Source organism: Mytilus californianus, unplaced genomic scaffold, assembly GCF_021869535.1.
Source record: "Mytilus californianus isolate M0D057914Y unplaced genomic scaffold, xbMytCali1.0.p SCAF_8, whole genome shotgun sequence".
NCBI classification, from domain to species: Eukaryota; Metazoa; Mollusca; class Bivalvia; order Mytilida; family Mytilidae; genus Mytilus; species Mytilus californianus.
The window spans coordinates 8,685,728-8,702,912 of NW_026262734.1; the positions used below are offsets into that span (position 1 = coordinate 8,685,728).

The window sequence follows — 17,185 nt, forward strand, 5'->3', positions numbered from 1 at the left end:
CTCCTGGGCTGGTGATACCCTCGGAAAAAAAACTTTACCAACAGCGGCATCGACCTTGTAGTAACCGTTGTAAAATAACTCATCATAGATACCAGGATTGAAATTTCGTACGCCAGACGCGCATTTCGTCTAAAAAAGACACATCAGTGACGCTCAAATCAAAAAAACGTTTAAAAGAACAAATACAGTACGAAGTTGAAGAGCATTGAGGACCAAAAATTCCTTAAAGTTTTAACAAATACAGCTATGGTAATCTATTCATGGGGTAGAAACCATAATTAGTTAAATTAGTTTTAAAATGCTCAAAGGAATTTACTGTAAAATAGACACTTCGTTTCTAATTTCTTTTGAAACGAATGCACAGACAAAGTGCATAACAATTATAGATTGATTGTTGGAGCGCTATTGGCTGTATCGTGGCGGCCAGCTTTTATTGGTTGACCTTGACAACCAACATTCGGGAGGAAAAATGGCAAACCTAGTCAATTAAGATTGGCGTCGAACGCACCTGCCACGTGCGAAGTTCGAACTCACAACTTCAGTGTTGACAGGTTAGTGATATAGTAGATGAACTTCTTAGACCACTCTGGCACTGAGGCACCCATAACAGTAGATACAACCTATTCTATTAAATTTGACAAGATGAAATAAGGTCGAATGCTGAAGCCAACAATATTTTTAATCTGAGTATGAACATTGAAGATTATGCTATATACATTACATGTATTACAGTAGATGAACAAAAAAATAAAACACGAGATTCCGAAAAACAGTACAAAATGACACTTTTCAACAATTTCCATGGCTCTGAATAAATAATAAATAAACTCATCATAGATACCAGGATTGAAATTTTGTACACTAGACGCGCGTTTTGTCTACAAAAGACTCATCAGTGACGCTCGAATCAAAAAGGTTAAAAGGCTAAACAAAGTAAAGTACGAAGTTGAAGAGCATTAAGGACTCACAAATTCCTTAAACTAAACACGTAGTAGCCTACAATCGATTGGTCAATTTCCCAGGGGCAAGTTTACATTTTGTATTTTGGAAATCACTATGCAAATGTATTCTGACGTCAGAAACCTGGTGGTCCCGACCTGTTAAATGTTTGTCACACATGTGACATAAACGCAGTATTATTATCACCTTGGTTATAACATATCATGGTTTGCGCTACACTGAGACGCTTAGTTGGATGCTTAACGTGTAAGTTCACAAAGCAACGGTCAAAAGGACGATATATCACAAGTGCAGACACAATACTTCGACTGACCAGTCTTTTTTCTGATCCTGAATACCACAGCAAATACCAATATGTCTTTGGTTTAACCAAGCCAGCTATCAAACTGACGATCTCCTGCACACACATCTACGAGACTGCAGAGAAGTTCCTTACACAATGGAAATGTTATGAAAAATAAGTAGCATATTTATATATTTCGGAAAAATTTAGAAATTTTTCATTTACCCCTGGTAAAAGTTATAAATTGATATGGACTGTAATAGTTCATAAATAAAATAACATAGAAATCATATTTGTTTTTCAAACTGGGTGTTGTTGTGGCGGCACATATCTAATATATGATTTCTTCAAGGTTGATATTCCTATGAATGCGCTGCTAGGATATCCAAACAGAACTTCGAACATGGACGTTATGTAACCTTTTTGTTTTAACAACACAGCTAAAAGAATAATGCAAACCATGACAACAAACATGGAAACAGCAATTATCAATGTTGTAAGTGCTTTTTCGCTTATGACGTTCCTGTTCCTGTTCTTAACTGAAAAGTGAACATAAAATATTATTAGAATAATTGATATCAAAGGTTTATTTTGTTATTTCTTTTAAACAACATGGTAATGTTGGATATATGAAACATAATTGTGTTGTTTGATATGTTATTTAAGAAGAATTATTGTGTTTTATATGCTTTTTGGACAGTTGAAATCATATATTTGACCTAAGTTTTGTTTTATCTAAATAACTATATCATAATAACACATTTGTAGATGTGTATAGATCAGAAAAAACACCAAAAAGCAATTATAAACTTTAGTACAATGAGAGATACAGCTAAACGATGTTTAGCTTACAGCAAAACTAGTTAAACAATTATGTAGATATAAGAAGATGTGGTATGAGTGCCAATGAGACAACTCTCCAGCCATGCCATATATATAAAACGGATTTTTGAAGGGAGTGTCATCAAAATTAGAAGTCGACAAAAGACGGCAACACTACTGGCAAAACAAAACTAGACAAGTAAGTACACGCGAATACCCCTGTCTGTAACATTTAATTATCATGAAAATAAACCATCTGTAATAAAAGAAAAACTCGAACAGTGTCAGAGCCCTGAAAAATTAGTCAACCTGAACAAAACTCGATATTAAGTCATCATTTGACACTAAATACCTAAATTAGTTATAGAGAAATGTGGGTAAGTCATTTTCATAAATATCAAAGGGCTGAAATCTGGGAAAATTGGTCAACTAGAACGAAATAAAACTTCGATCTGTAAGTCATCATTTGAAAAAAAAAATTCGAGATCTACTGCATTTCAAAAACCCATAAACTTTTAAAAATAAAAGGGTCAAAAGATCGCAAAATGTCGGTAAATTGAAAAAAAAAACGCACACGTGATCTCTCAATCATCATAATCATGATTATATATAAAAAGTAAAAAAGTATCGGAGCAATATATGGTGGCATGATGAAAAAATCGTTCATACAAAACTAGTATTTGGATTTCAGAGAAAAAACACGGATGGGCGGACGGAATAACGACCAAGTGTAACACCTTATGCCACGGACACTTAGAGACGGGGAATAAGATAATAAGCAAACAGCATTCCAAAGAACATTATTAAGAAAGCTATAGACTCAGCGTCACAAGACCACCAAAATAGGTAGTACACTGAGGTGTTCCGGGTAGTTGTTTTGCTCGTGACAAGTCGAATAAAAAAAAATTAGTTATAAATAAAGGCAATAGTAGTATACCGCTGTAATATAACTATGAAAGAAATATGGCTGTGGCTAAGATAAATGGTACAAATTTGTGGTATTAATGTTCTGGGAAACACATTTTCCATGTGGTAAACAAATTTTATTAATTAGATAAGCAGATAAGTTGATAATCAGAAACCACCATTAGGAAAATCCCGATAGAAATGTTAGCCCTACAAAATAGAATCAATTATATGCATCTTGAATATTGCTTCAAAATAATGAAAATTACACTGGTAAATTGAATTCGCTTGTCGTACAGTTTAATTGTCAACCTGCCTTTTTGTGTATATCGATTTCTTGTTTAGTTTTATAATTATAATAATCATATATATGCGTGTAACTAGTAAGGAACCTTGTTGATGGCTTACTATATTTTTCATAAACTTGACTGCCATAAGAGATATACATATAATCTTTTTGTGTTGGGTGGGGTAGCAATGAATGTTTCTGAAGGGATGTTAAGAAACTAGTTATTCCCACAATTGGCTTCAAATATTTTTCCGTTCACATCTTGGCCTTGATTTCCATAAAGATTTTACGACAATATTAGGGTTGGAACAACACACTAATGGCATGGACAAAATAGGGAATCATCCTTATAAACAACATACAACGCCTTATGTTTTATTTGTTTGTTTCCATTATTCGTATCTCATCTTCTATTTCTAAAAAGTTTCATTCTTTTTACAAGATTTTGCATCTTATTAGGAGATCTATATTTTAGGTCTTAATAATATAGTTACCCCCAACATTTTCACGTGTTTGTCGCAACTACTGAATCTCGACAGGGGTTGTCTTGAGTGACATCTAACTGTGTTTTGCCAATTAGATGCATATGGCTGAATTGTACGAAATTTATCAACAGATTTTCCACAGTCGAATGGAGGTATAATCATTTATCTGTTATTGAAGATAGTATGTTTACTTCGAGTTGCCTTTCGTTTTTTGTATCTTGTGGTTACGGACTCATCAACGTTACAGTTAACCCTATATCGTCAATTATTCTTCATTAGATTAAATTGCATCAGGCAACCTTTAAAACTGATTATAATTGAATAATGATAACATATTATGGCTTATTTCAAATACGATTTTGTATAAGGTTGTTGAGAGGGAAAGGGTAAATCAAAAGAACCGTATCAGTTACATTGAAGTCGTCAAACTGTATGTACCATTTGATTTACAAACGCTGCTGCTTATGTAGCTACAGTGCATGAAATCTTTCTCTTTTGTCCTTTCCAAACTGGTTACATATTGTTTTTTTTTTACATCGATGGTACTTTATTCAAGACTTGTGAGTATATAATTACGTAAATAAACTCATCATGGATACCAGGATTGAAATTGAGTATTTGCGCCAGACGCGCGTTTCGTCTACAAAAGACTCATCAGTGACGCTCGAATAAAAAAAAGTTAAAAAAAGGCAAAATAAAGTACGAAGTTGAAGAGCATTGAGGACCAAAAGTTCCTAAAGGTTTTGCCAAATACAGCTAAGGTAATCTATTCCTGAGGTAGGAAAGCCTTAGTATTTCAAAAATGTAAAGTTTTGTAAACAGTTGATTTATAATTATGACCATATCAATGATAATTCATGTCAACACAGAAGTGCTGACTATTGGGCTACAAAAGACTCATCAGTGACACTCGTATCAAAAGAGTTAAAAGGCCAAAGAAAGTACGAAGTTGACGAGCATTGAGGACCCAAAACTAATATATATCATATATATTTCTGATTAAGTTTAACAGAAAGATATACTAGCAAGATTAATGTTTCAATATATTGTTTATACATAAAAAGAAAAATGACTTGTAACGTAGATATAGTTAAAACGTTGTAAACATACATACCGTTAACTGGACATGTATTGAATTGTTTTCTATGAACCTCAATGGTTTTGGTACCAATCTTACAGGAAATCAACATGTCACCACTACAAAAATCACTTCTGAAGACATGTTTTAGACTAATATTCGCAGAATATAGTTTACCATTTTTCCTTTTCGACATTTCCATACGTTTTCCAAAGTTGATTCTCTATGAAATAAAATAAAAAGCAAAGCCTTTCGAATAAAACAAGTAAGAAATGTCAGGCTTGTTTTTTTATAATAATAAGTTTCTTCAGTGTAGTTGTTATATTTCTTTTAGATTTAGCCAGTGAGAACATAAGCACGCTTTGTGTTTTCTACCTAAACCCCGTGGAATAGACGGCATAAGCTAGATTAGGCAACACTTTTAAGTTTTTTTGTTAACTATGATGGCGTACATATTAGTGATTTGACAACACCAGCTGTTTAAATGTTGCTAATTTTCATTTCTGTGTGGTATAAAGAATACATAGTGGAATCTAATTGTGTAATGATCAATAATTTTTTATCCGAATAATATACACAAATAGCAGAGACATAAGCTGAATAACTTTATTAGAATAATCGCGAATTGGCAATATTGTTATTCTGTTCCTAACCATGCTAACGTAACGTTAAGCTGACAAAAAAATAACAAAATTACCGAACTCTAAGAAAACTTCAAAACGGAAAATCCCTAAACATATGGCAAAATCAACAGCTCAAACACTTCAAACAAATGGAAAACAACTGTCAAATTCCTGACTTGGTACAGGCATTGCCTTATGTAGAAAATGGTGGATTAAACGTGGTTTTATAGCTAGCTTAACCACTCTAAATTGGTACGTTTCAAATGAAGTCAACTGTTCCAAATTAGCATCGTTTTTGCTTACTGTTTAGAAAATACTTCAAATAGACAACAAAAATACCAGATGGCCGCGAAATTACTTAGACTCGACATAAACCTGCCATAAAGAGACTGCAAAAATATTTCGCTAGAGAGTTGAGACGACACATACTGTGGATTCATTTATTTTCGTTGGTACCAATTTTCGTGGATTAAGGAAAACTTGCATTTTTGTGGATATTTAATTTCGTGGTTTTGGCAAAGTCTGCAAACATCCCATTAGAAAATTTGTAATTCGTTGAACATTTAAATTCGTGGTTCCCTTGTACACACGAAATCCACGAAAATTGGTATCACACGAAAATTAATGAATCAACAGTATATAATGTATCGGTCAACCAATTTGGGATGGTTTCCATTTTTTTAAATAGGTCATGCTCCATTCTGTATTTGACAAACCTTTCATATATGGAAATGCATGTATCAACCAGTCCCTAGTCAGTAGTCTGTAATTCAGTTGTTGTATTTATTCTAGAATGTCTGTTATTCGGGGGGTTTTTTTGTACATAAATAAAAGCAATAATAGTATACTGCTGTTCAATAGTCATAAATCGATTTAACTGAAACAAATCCGGGTCACAATCCAAAACTGAGGGAAACACATCAACTATAAGAGGAAACAAAACGGAACAACAGAAACACTGAACTGCAACAAAAACAAATAAATCAGGCCGTTTATTTTCTTATTTGAATTGTTTGACATTTTGTCATGTGAGGGCCTTTTATACCTTGCTATACGATATTGGTTTTTCTCATTGTTGAAGGGCGTGCGTTATTCAATAATTATACCACTGACATAAAATTATTTTATACAAGAATGCTAACATACCTCAAATATGACTTCACATACTGGTGTTGGCCATACTTTCACAAAAAATATGTTGACATTTAAATGTCCATTTTGCAAGCTTGAAGTGACCACAGTTGTGTCTTTTCCTGGAATATCTATTTAAATAAGGTCATAGATAATACTGGATTAAAAACCAACACATTCACAGAGTATTATTAGCAAAAAATCTAAAAATGCGCCACTTTTGCATGTCTCAAATTCATCTATCTTCATTAAGCCTTAACCATGAATTTCAACTTTTTAAGGGCATCGGTAATGACATTTAAAAAAGAATAGCAATAATATCAATTCACCCTAATGCAGTAATTGCTTACATTCATAGTCCTTCTCGTTGAGTTTTAGTGTTGTTCGTGTTGTATCTACACCAAAAACACATTTATATTCACAGTCTACGTCAGACTCAGAAAAACTTTCTATTTCTAGGATGTACTGCGAGTAATCTTCTCCTAGTACTTCTTTATATTTCGAAACATCTGCAGAAATACCATCCTTACACAACAACTTGTTGTCAGGTCCGCCAGACCAACTTCGACTGTACTGTGTATCAAGAGGAATTTCCGTTTCATAGGCTGTACATGCAAGCTGTACTTTTCCTCCAAATGTCACAGGTTTTGATAAGAGAACTAAGTTAGCTGTAGTATGTAGAATAATAAAAATAATAAAATAAAAGTAAAGAACACACAACACATTTACACACAAACACATATTCGTGTATCTCTTTATTAATAAATATCGTGTTATGCACTAAAGATATAATATATTGAGAGAGAGAGAGAGAGAGAGAGAGAGAGAGAGAGAGAGAGAGAGAGAGAGAGAGAGAGAGAGAGAGAGAGAGAGTGGGGGGGGGAGGGGGAACAGTGGTATACCGCTATTCAATAGTCATAAATCGATTTAACTGAAACAAATCCGGGTCACAAACCAAAACCGAGGGAAACACATCAACTATAAGAGGAAAACAACGGAACAACATAAACACTGAACTGCTAAAAAAAAAACGCCAGCATACATAGAAACGGACTATTTGATAACAACTGCCATATTCATGACTTGGTACAGGACATTAGCGAAAAAATGGTGGGTTGAACCTGGTTTTATGGCTAGCCAAACGCCAACAAACTAGTTTAACCCCGCCACATTATGTATGTGCCTGTCCCAAGTCAGGAGCCTGTACTTCAGTGGTTGTCGTCTGTTGCTGTATATCATATTTATTTTTCCTTCATTAGTTTGTAAATAAATCAGACCGTTAGTTTTCTCGCTTGAATTGGTTTACATTTGTCATTTCGGAGCCTTTTATAGCTGACTATGCGGTATGGGTTTTACTCATTGTTGAATGCCGTACGGTGACTTATAGTTTGTTTATAGTCATTTGGTCTCTTGTGGTGAGTTGTCTCATTGGCAATCATACCACATCTTCTTATTTTTAAAATTAAATTGAGTGTGAATTTAAGAAATGTATGCAGCTGCATCCTAATTTATAATAGAAAAACAAAGGATATGGGATATCCATCTATGACACAAAATCAATACATGCACAGAAAAAAAAGAGAAAAAGCTAAGGAACAGAGCTGTCATTGCTGTTCTTCATATTTAAGTCACAGTGAAGCCTTCAATTTATAGATTATCATAAATGTGCATTTCATTTGGAGTTTTTTTTTTTTTTTTATATATGAGCAAAAGTAGGAAAATATATAGTGTTCTGTAAGATATTACAAGCACAACTTTTAATCATTTGAATTGTCTTCGGTTTCTGATAAAATGTGTTATCAGAAGCTTCCAAGAAACGCTTTTTACATATTTTGTACTTCATTTGTTTTAAAAAAAAAACGTCTGCTAAATAAGAATAGTTTTAATATAAAATAAAAACAAACAGAGTAAAAAAAAAAACCAAGTCGCATTGGTTAGTACTTCAATAAATCAAATGTAGCTTATAATTCCTAACAAAATAGTTTCAACTATATTTAAATCGTGTCAATATTGGATAGGCAGCAGTAGTGAACGAAATTAAGCACGTATTGAAGAAATGTTCGAAAATTGAAGAAATGGTAGTTAATAAAAGAAAAAATTCTATACTTATTGTAAAAAGAATTTATAAGCATTTGATCTATTTTTTATTATACACTGTATCAAAACGACATTATAAAGGAATGATATTACTTGGCATATACTGAATGAAATCTTAACAATACATCATTATCTTGTTTATGAAATGTTTAGGTAAACTTGACATCATTAGTCATTTGGACTCTATTTGATAGTTGTATCATTGGTAACCATGCCACAGCTCTTTATTTTTTATATTAAGATCGCAGAAAAGAGAAAACGTGCATTATACATAAATTGCTTCATACATATGATATGACCATCAAAACGTATACTTCCATTTCCAAATATTTTGGCCTTGCGCATCACTGATGAGACATTTATTGTGGAAGTGTGCATCTTGTGCAGTAAAATTGGTAACGTTAATGTTCATACAGAGATTAACAAAGAACTTTAAATGTGAATACAAATCTAGTAATTAATTATTTTGAAAAATACATATTGACCTAAATCAGACCTACTAGTCCATATGCCTTGAATGAAATATTGTACATAGGTACTATTTCTGTACAAAAAATCTGTAGTACTGGAAATTTACTTTTGATATTTAGTACTATCTCTTGACTTAAAAGTTATTATAATATTTAGGTATCTGTATTTTACAGTACTTGGTTTGTACTTAAAATTTTGGTACAGAAATAATACCAACAGTGATCGCAATATTCCATGTTTGAAAACAATATCTTTAAGAGATTTGAAATAGACAAACTTTCAAAATGCTGAAAAATGTAACGGTGTAACCAAAAATCTGTTGTAAATAAATTTCAAGTACAAATCAAGTACTGTAAAAAACAGGTACCTAAATATTACAATAATTTTGAAGTAACAAAATAGTACTGAATATTAAAAGTAGATTTTGGTACAGAAATATACCTATGCAAAAGTAGCTGTGTAGTGTTATTTAAAAAGGAAAACACTTCATAGAGTGCTTTGGTTTTTTAATTGTTATTTATTGGAGTATTCTCTCTTGCTGTTTTCATTGTAATTAAAAGTTCAAGTGCACATAGAAACGGTAATGTTCTTTCAATCATTATTGAATTACTATTTTCTTAAACTTTGTATTTAAAAAAACAGACTTTCCGATTTATATTTATTAATTACATTATATCATAATCATAAAATTATCTATATATGATTTGAACTTTATTGTTCTAGCATTTCTTTCATAGAACTACATCATTCTTCTTATTTTGCTAAGTCGGAAAAAAATTCTATAGCATACACTTACCACATCCTCTTGCATGTAGATAAGCTAATTGAAAGATAACGCATTTCAAAGGAAATATCATTTTGATTGTCTTTGGCTTCAACTGTAATAGATCTGAAAGAAACAATAACCCTAAGTGTGTCACACTTTTTGTAATACTATGTTTTCCTCCGTTGCATGTATTATAAGACAATATATGACCATGGTTTGCAATCTATAATACAACAAAAGTGGTCTCAAATCTTTGGACCAGGAGCTCGTTAACATATTCTTTTACTGAAATTTTAAATCATATCGCTGCTTCTATTTCTCCTTTTTTTTCAAAAGCTCGAATTATTCACTAAGACTTTTCTCACAGTTATACAACAGCCTTAAACGTCACATTTGATTTGGCTTTCCTATCGTTTTGATTTGAGCGCCACTGATGATTCTTATGTAAATGAAACGCGCATCTGGTGAACCAAATTATAAGCGTGGTGTCTTTGGTGAATCTTTTCTATGTTTAATGTGTACAATTTTATAACAAGAAATACATTCATGTTTGTACCTTACCTTTAATGCTTTGTTCTCTCTTGTGACCTTAATTACATGGCTGTTATTTTTGTTTGAAAATTTTGTGGTCTATATATAATAATGAAAATACCTGAATTATTCTTTTCTATCATAAGCGCAAAACTTTCCATATATTATTGACCTTGAAAGATATTTAAATGTAGCATGTCAAATATGTTATTTGTTATAGACATTTAACTGAAATACGATATATACGAAAAATGTTTCAATGTTTAAATATATATATGTTGTGTACAAGTTGTAATTTTGTACAAATTATTATTTGTACAGGGTTTTTGTACAAGTTATCAGTATTTGACACACACCTTCTTTCACCATGTGATGCAAGTTCTAACCTTCAATAATTATCCAGTTCGGTGTTTTACTCACAAATTTATATACTTCAACCTAACATTAAGCACTGTCCTCTATGTCATAAAACTACAAATAAGGACACATGACTGGTTTAGAATATATTTTTATTTTTTTTTATATATACCAAATTCTATGACTGTAGCATGTAGTTGTGGAAATAAAACAGTGATAAGCTTAACCAAAGACACTGTGCTTATTTTATCTAGTTATGTAAAGGGATTCACAAAATGCTGATAACTTGTAGAAACATACTGTACAAATTAACATATATATAAGTGCCTATAAATAGCAGCACATGACATACAAATCTATGGGAGTGTGGATTAATCAGTACAGAGATTAATTCAATTACACAAATAAAATTATAGATTGCCTAACAATGTAATTTTAACACACTATTTAGTATGTAAATATAAGAATGTTTAAAATATTTACAAAATGATGAAAATAAACGCAATATTTCGCTAGACTAACTAGCTTTATCAAGCGTGCATCTATCCAGGTGAAATCGGATGTAGATGATAAGAAACTTTTGCAGCTCAATGTATATGTTGCACTTGAATTTAGCTGCCTTGAAAATAAAACATAATTTGGATGAAGTTCAAGATTTTTACAAAATTGGTAGTTAAAGTTAGCAACGTCCATTGGCCAATATTACAGGATAAAAAGGACGATGCTGTGTACTAAATTATTCTTTATCTTTCCTGTATCTTTTCTCATCTTTTTCGTTAAGACCATCAGGTTCTAAAGTGTGGAGTTGGTGGATCCAAAAATTTTCTCTTCTCCTTCTCGCCGTGGTGTCCCACTCGGTGTTGACTTCTATGATTTGGAAGGTAACATTATCAAAAGAATGTTTCGTTGAACGAAGATGTCTTGTGAGAGGACAGTTTTTGTTGGTTTTGTACAATGAACGATGGTTATTGAGCCGAATATTAAATTTGTCCATTGTTTCTCCCACATACTGAATGCCACATGTGTCACATGTTAATATATAAATTGAGTTCTCCGTTTTACAGTTGGAATTTGAGTAGATGGTATAATTTTGTTTAGTAACGGAGCTGATGAAAGAACTGATTATCTAACGAAAATGGAAAGCCTCAATCCTCTACCAAGCAATACTATACTTGCATCCATGGACGTGTCTTCTTTATATACCAACATTCCACAAGACGAAGGAATAGCAGCGTGTGAAGAGGTATGGAACACTCGTAGTGAAAAAAATCCTCCAACTGAGTGCCTTGTTACACTTCTGAAACTAGTGCTAGAGAACAACAACTTCTCTTTCAATGAAAAACATTATCTCCAGATAGACGGTACTAGTATGGGCACAAAAATGGCCCCGTCATATGCCAACATATTTATGGGCCAACTTGAAAAACGCCTCTTGGCTAGTGCTCCATACCAGCCCTTATCATGGTTCCGATTCATTGACGATATTGATTTCAAATGGACAGATTCACAAGAACATCTTAATGAATTTCTAGGACACTGTAACTCTTTCCACCATTCAATAAAATTTACATATGAATCATCTATGGAGAAAATAAACTTCCTCGACACTACGAGTTACATCAAGAACGGAACCATTTTAACGGACCTTCATACCAAAAAAACGGACAAACATCAATTCCTTTCTCCTAAAAGTTGCCATCCTAAACACTGCTCCCGTGGCATCCCATTCAGCCAGGCATTGCGAATCAAGAGAATATGCTCTACTGAAAATACGCAAAATGCTAGACTTGGACAACTACGTAAACATCTAGTTGTTCGAGGATACAATAACAACATCATTGATAGCGCTTTCGAAAGAGCAAACAAAACTAGTCGCCAAGAACTTCTAGAGTACAAAGATAAGAATAAAGCAGCTAACAGAACACCCCTTGTACTCACTTACCATCCTGATTTTAAAAATGTGTCTTCCATTGTTCAGAAGCATTGGAAAATTATAGAAAATGATTCAAATCTTAAAAAAGTATTTTCCTCACCACCAGTCATGGCCTTCAGAAGACATAAAAACATCCGTGACAAATTAGTGACATCTGTATTAGCAAAGCAGCCTATTCCATCTCCCGGTTGCTACAAACAATGTGGTCGAAGGAACTGCTTGTGTTGTAAAGCTGCCAATACAAGCAGTTCTTTCATCAGCTCCGTTACTAAACAAAATTATACCATCTACTCAAATTCCAACTGTAAAACGGAGAACTCAATTTATATATTAACATGTGACACATGTGGCATTCAGTATGTGGGAGAAACAATGGACAAATTTAATATTCGGCTCAATAACCATCGTTCATGGTACAAAACCAACAAAAACTGTCCTCTCACAAGACATCTTCGTTCAACGAAACATTCTTTTGATAATGTTACCTTCCAAATCATAGAAGTCAACACCGAGTGGGACACCACGGCGAGAAGGAGAAGAGAAAATTTTTGGATCCACCAACTCCACACTTTAGAACCTGATGGTCTTAACGAAAAAGATGAGAAAAGATACAGGAAAGATAAAGAATAATTTAGTACACAGCATCGTCCTTTTTATCCTGTAATATTGGCCAATGGACGTTGCTAACTTTAACTACCAATTTTGTAAAAATCTTGAACTTCATCCAAATTATGTTTTATTTTCAAGGCAGCTAAATTCAAGTGCAACATATACATTGAGCTGCAAAAGTTTCTTATCATCTACATCCGATTTCACCTGGATAGATGCACGCTTGATAAAGCTAGTTAGTCTAGCGAAATATTGCGTTTATTTTCATCATTTTGTAAATATTTTAAACATTCTTATATTTACATACTAAATAGTGTGTTAAAATTACATTGTTAGGCAATGTATATATATATATATATATATATATATATATATATATATATATTAAACCCCCATGTACCAACAATAACAGCATGGACTAATGAAACTGAAATGTTTTTCCATCTCCAGGGAGAGACTGAATAATAGCCAACGATAAATCTTACGGGGCGATGGATCATAAAATTATGATACAGTACACTACAAAATATAATATATAACAAGTCTAAAAGGGTACAACATCACCAAACAATAATTAAATCATGAACAAATTTTAGATATTTCAGATAACTAATATCCTTCATCAGTAAGATGTAAAATGAATCTTATCTTGACATGTGGTAGTCAAACTGAAATAAAAATCTTGAATGCTATACAAATTATCAATAATCAATACGCTGGTAATTTTTTTCAATATTGATGTTTGGGAGGAGGAATAAATTTCTTAAAACTGTAAGAGTCCAAAACGGAAGCCTGAGTTACTGGAAACAAGTGATGGTATGGAAAATAAGTGACACATTCTATGTTTTTTCATGTATGCCCTCTGGGGAAACTGTCCTAAGCTTTCTTATCTAAAACCTTTCCCGAGCAAGTCTGTCGACCCTTGAACCCAGAATGTTGTATACCTTCTTCAGTTCGATGTGGCATGCAGTATGTTGGCGAGACAGAACAGCCATTCAACAAACGCATGAATGGTCATCGAAGTGACTACAGCTGCAAGCCCTACCTCCCCGTAAGTCGTCATTTGAGATCACCTGGGCAAGCCCAAGCTGATCTCAAAAACCTTACCATCACTATCATAGACCACAACGAGGGTTGATCAAGGGCCGACATGGGTGTCACGTATTTTGTTCTTTAAAGACGAAATCATCGAAATGTAACCTACGCGGAATGTAATCTCATGTTGACGCCTTGATGAAGTGCTTTCTTTCACGTCCGCATTTTCTATCATGTATGGCATGCCAAGTTAACATTTTAAATAATTACTACGGATGGTGTAAATAAGTTACAGAACTATGAACAATAACATACATAGAAAATCGTAGGACATAAGAAGAAACCATGTGAGAATTTTTATATCATATTGCATAGTGGTTAAATAAGCTTTTCAATAGTTCTTTGATTAAAATTAGAAATACGACGACATGAGAGGGCATGGTGTATACTGTCCGGAACATTCAACCAGAACAAATATTTGTTTTCAATGAAAACTGAAATAAAAATGAAACAAAACTATCCGACACAATCATATAGCTTTGGTAACTTCAAAGAAATATCTGATAATCACCCGGGATAGCGTGCAAGGAGCAAATTTTCATTTGGTCCCTTTTTGGTGGTGTCTTTTAAATTTGAGTGAGACTATGTTACAAGCGACCAACAAAAATGGCTGCTTACTATGAATAAATTATCTATGAGATATCTTTGTATTTCTGATATTTTCGTTGCTCGTGGTGGCCCGAGGTTCGTGTTCAATCTGTAGTTACCTGTTTTTATATTTTTTTTATTGCTGTTTTCTTTTGTCGCCTCTATATGTTGATGGTGTTGTATGATTTTATTGGTCTTATGATTTTTTATTGGATGTCTATTACCAGTTCCTGGTACTTGGCAAGCTTTCTCTCATGGGCTTCTTCCAGTCTTGTTTCCCATGGTACTGTTAGCTCTACAAGAATGACCTGTCTGCTGATGCTGGACCACAGCACAATGTCTGGTCGGAGGGTTGTTGTTAAAATCTCTCTTGGGAAGGTGGTCTTTCCCCCAACGTCGGCTTGCATCTCCCAGTCATTTGCTGTTGCTAGAATGCCACTGGCTTTGCTGTATGTATTTCTTGATGCCTCTCCCCCTCCTTTGATGAAGTTGATGAACTTTGGCCCCTTCTAAATCTTAGTCTTCTTCCTCCTCTGTGTGTCTAAGACTGCTGCTATTTCTCGAAGTACTTGATCATGGCGCCATGTGTATCTACCATCCTTCAGAGCTGTCCTGCAAGACGACAAAACATGTTCTATGTTTGCTGGCTTACCGCACAACTTACAACTAGGGTCTTCAATCAGTTTCCACATTGTAAGGTTTGTGGGTGTTGGTAGTACGTCGTATACTGATCTTAGTAAGAAGCTTATCTTCTGGCCGTCCATTCTCCACATCTCATACCAACTGATTTTTTTTGGTCTTGCCATTTCCCATTTCATATATTGCCCTTGTTGTTTCATACTGACAGCTCTTACTTGTCGATCTTCTTCTTCTCCACGACGAACCTCTTGTTGAACAAGTTCCCTTCTATGTCTTGCATCTGCTGACTGCCATAATGGTTGCTGAATGTTGCCAAAACCAAGTCGCCCTGATGTTACTACTCTCACTATGTCTCTATGTCTTAATCGGCTCTCTGCATCTTCAACGGCGCTCTTGGCCACCCATTTCCTTCCTGTCCTGACATCAACATTTGCCTCTTTCACCTTGTCATCTTTACTGTCTCTTAGCATCATATCTTGGTTTTGGTGACTTTTAATTTTATCATTGTTAGGTGCTGTCACATTGACGTTTATCTCAGTATTTCTCTTGCTCATCTTTTTGAAACCTATTTGTTTATGATATCGTACGTTTTGCAACTAAGCAAACTTTTTGAAAACATTTTTGCAGGTTAATATAACATATCTATGAGAAATAGTTTACATTTCATTTCACTTTAAAGAAAACAAACATTGTGGAGAGTTGTCTCATTGGCAATCGTACCACATCTCCTTTTTATATATAGACGAAAATAATTGATCTTGTATATTATATATATTTATAGATAATACATTACTTGAATGGACGCAGCTTACAAACACTTATATCGTTACAATCAACGCCAAATAAAAAAACTGATATTCATGGATTTCGATTAGTTGTAAAATGAATCCATTCACGGCATTCGGTATCTGGTTGAAAGTTGTCTTCCTTGCAATAATATCACATCTTCTTTTTTTCATACGGATTGAGGCATGAATCTGTTTAATTTGACCAAATGATAAAAAAATTAATAACAAAGTACACTCGAGCTTTTTTCGAGATAAGAATGATAGTTGTATGTGGAATACAGGAACACTTTAACCACGAGCAAGACCAGTTAAGATTACAAGATAAAAGCTAATTAAGAATAAATTGACGATTGTGAAAACCTTAAAAAATAATTTCAGTTTAAAACTTAAAGGGGCATTAGCTGTCAAATTCATGTTCACCGATTTGACTCAAATTCTCATATTCGACTTATAACGATACTAAAACGTATATCCAAATTAAAAAAAAGTATAAAATAAACAATTTACAGTGCATAGAATCGATAGTATGTATCAGCATTTCGTGTGTTTTTTAGTCTAGATGCCATCTAATTAACCACCGAGGCGACCTTCTGAAGACTGCCGACGGTCATCTTACCCGATATCAACATAAACAAACATATAAATAGATTGCAAACTCGTGCAATTGGATTTTTCTAGGTCTGTTTGATTTGATATTATAGGTTAAATCAATATGTTAATAATCGTTTTTTACC

General features: G+C 33.5%; 1 protein-coding gene across 1 annotated transcript; it reads right to left on the reverse strand.

The window, feature by feature from the left end:
* Positions 1 to 660: 660 nt before the first annotated feature.
* Positions 661 to 10,511, reverse strand: LOC127711535 (uncharacterized). The gene is made up of 6 exons (XM_052217614.1): positions 10,473 to 10,511; positions 9,942 to 10,034; positions 6,928 to 7,245; positions 6,593 to 6,708; positions 4,860 to 5,046; positions 661 to 1,782 (listed from the first exon to the last, which is right to left on the reverse strand). The coding sequence occupies exons 2-6, from the start codon at positions 10,000 to 10,002 to the stop codon at positions 1,544 to 1,546; spliced, it is 921 nt and encodes a 306-aa protein (XP_052073574.1). The 5' UTR covers positions 10,003 to 10,034; positions 10,473 to 10,511; the 3' UTR covers positions 661 to 1,543.
* Between the last annotated feature and the right edge of the window lie 6,674 nt (positions 10,512 to 17,185).

Coding starts and splice junctions, on each gene's coding strand:
- LOC127711535 (XM_052217614.1), bottom strand. CDS start 10,002: ATGATATTTCCTTTGAAATGCGTTATCTTTCAATTAGCTTATCTACAT. Junction 7,246..9,941: donor TCTACATGCAAGAGGATGTG/GTAAGTGTATGC, acceptor TACATACTACAG/CTAACTTAGTTCTCTTATCA. Junction 5,047..6,592: donor TATGTGAAGTCATATTTGAG/GTATGTTAGCAT, acceptor TTTATTTCATAG/AGAATCAACTTTGGAAAACG.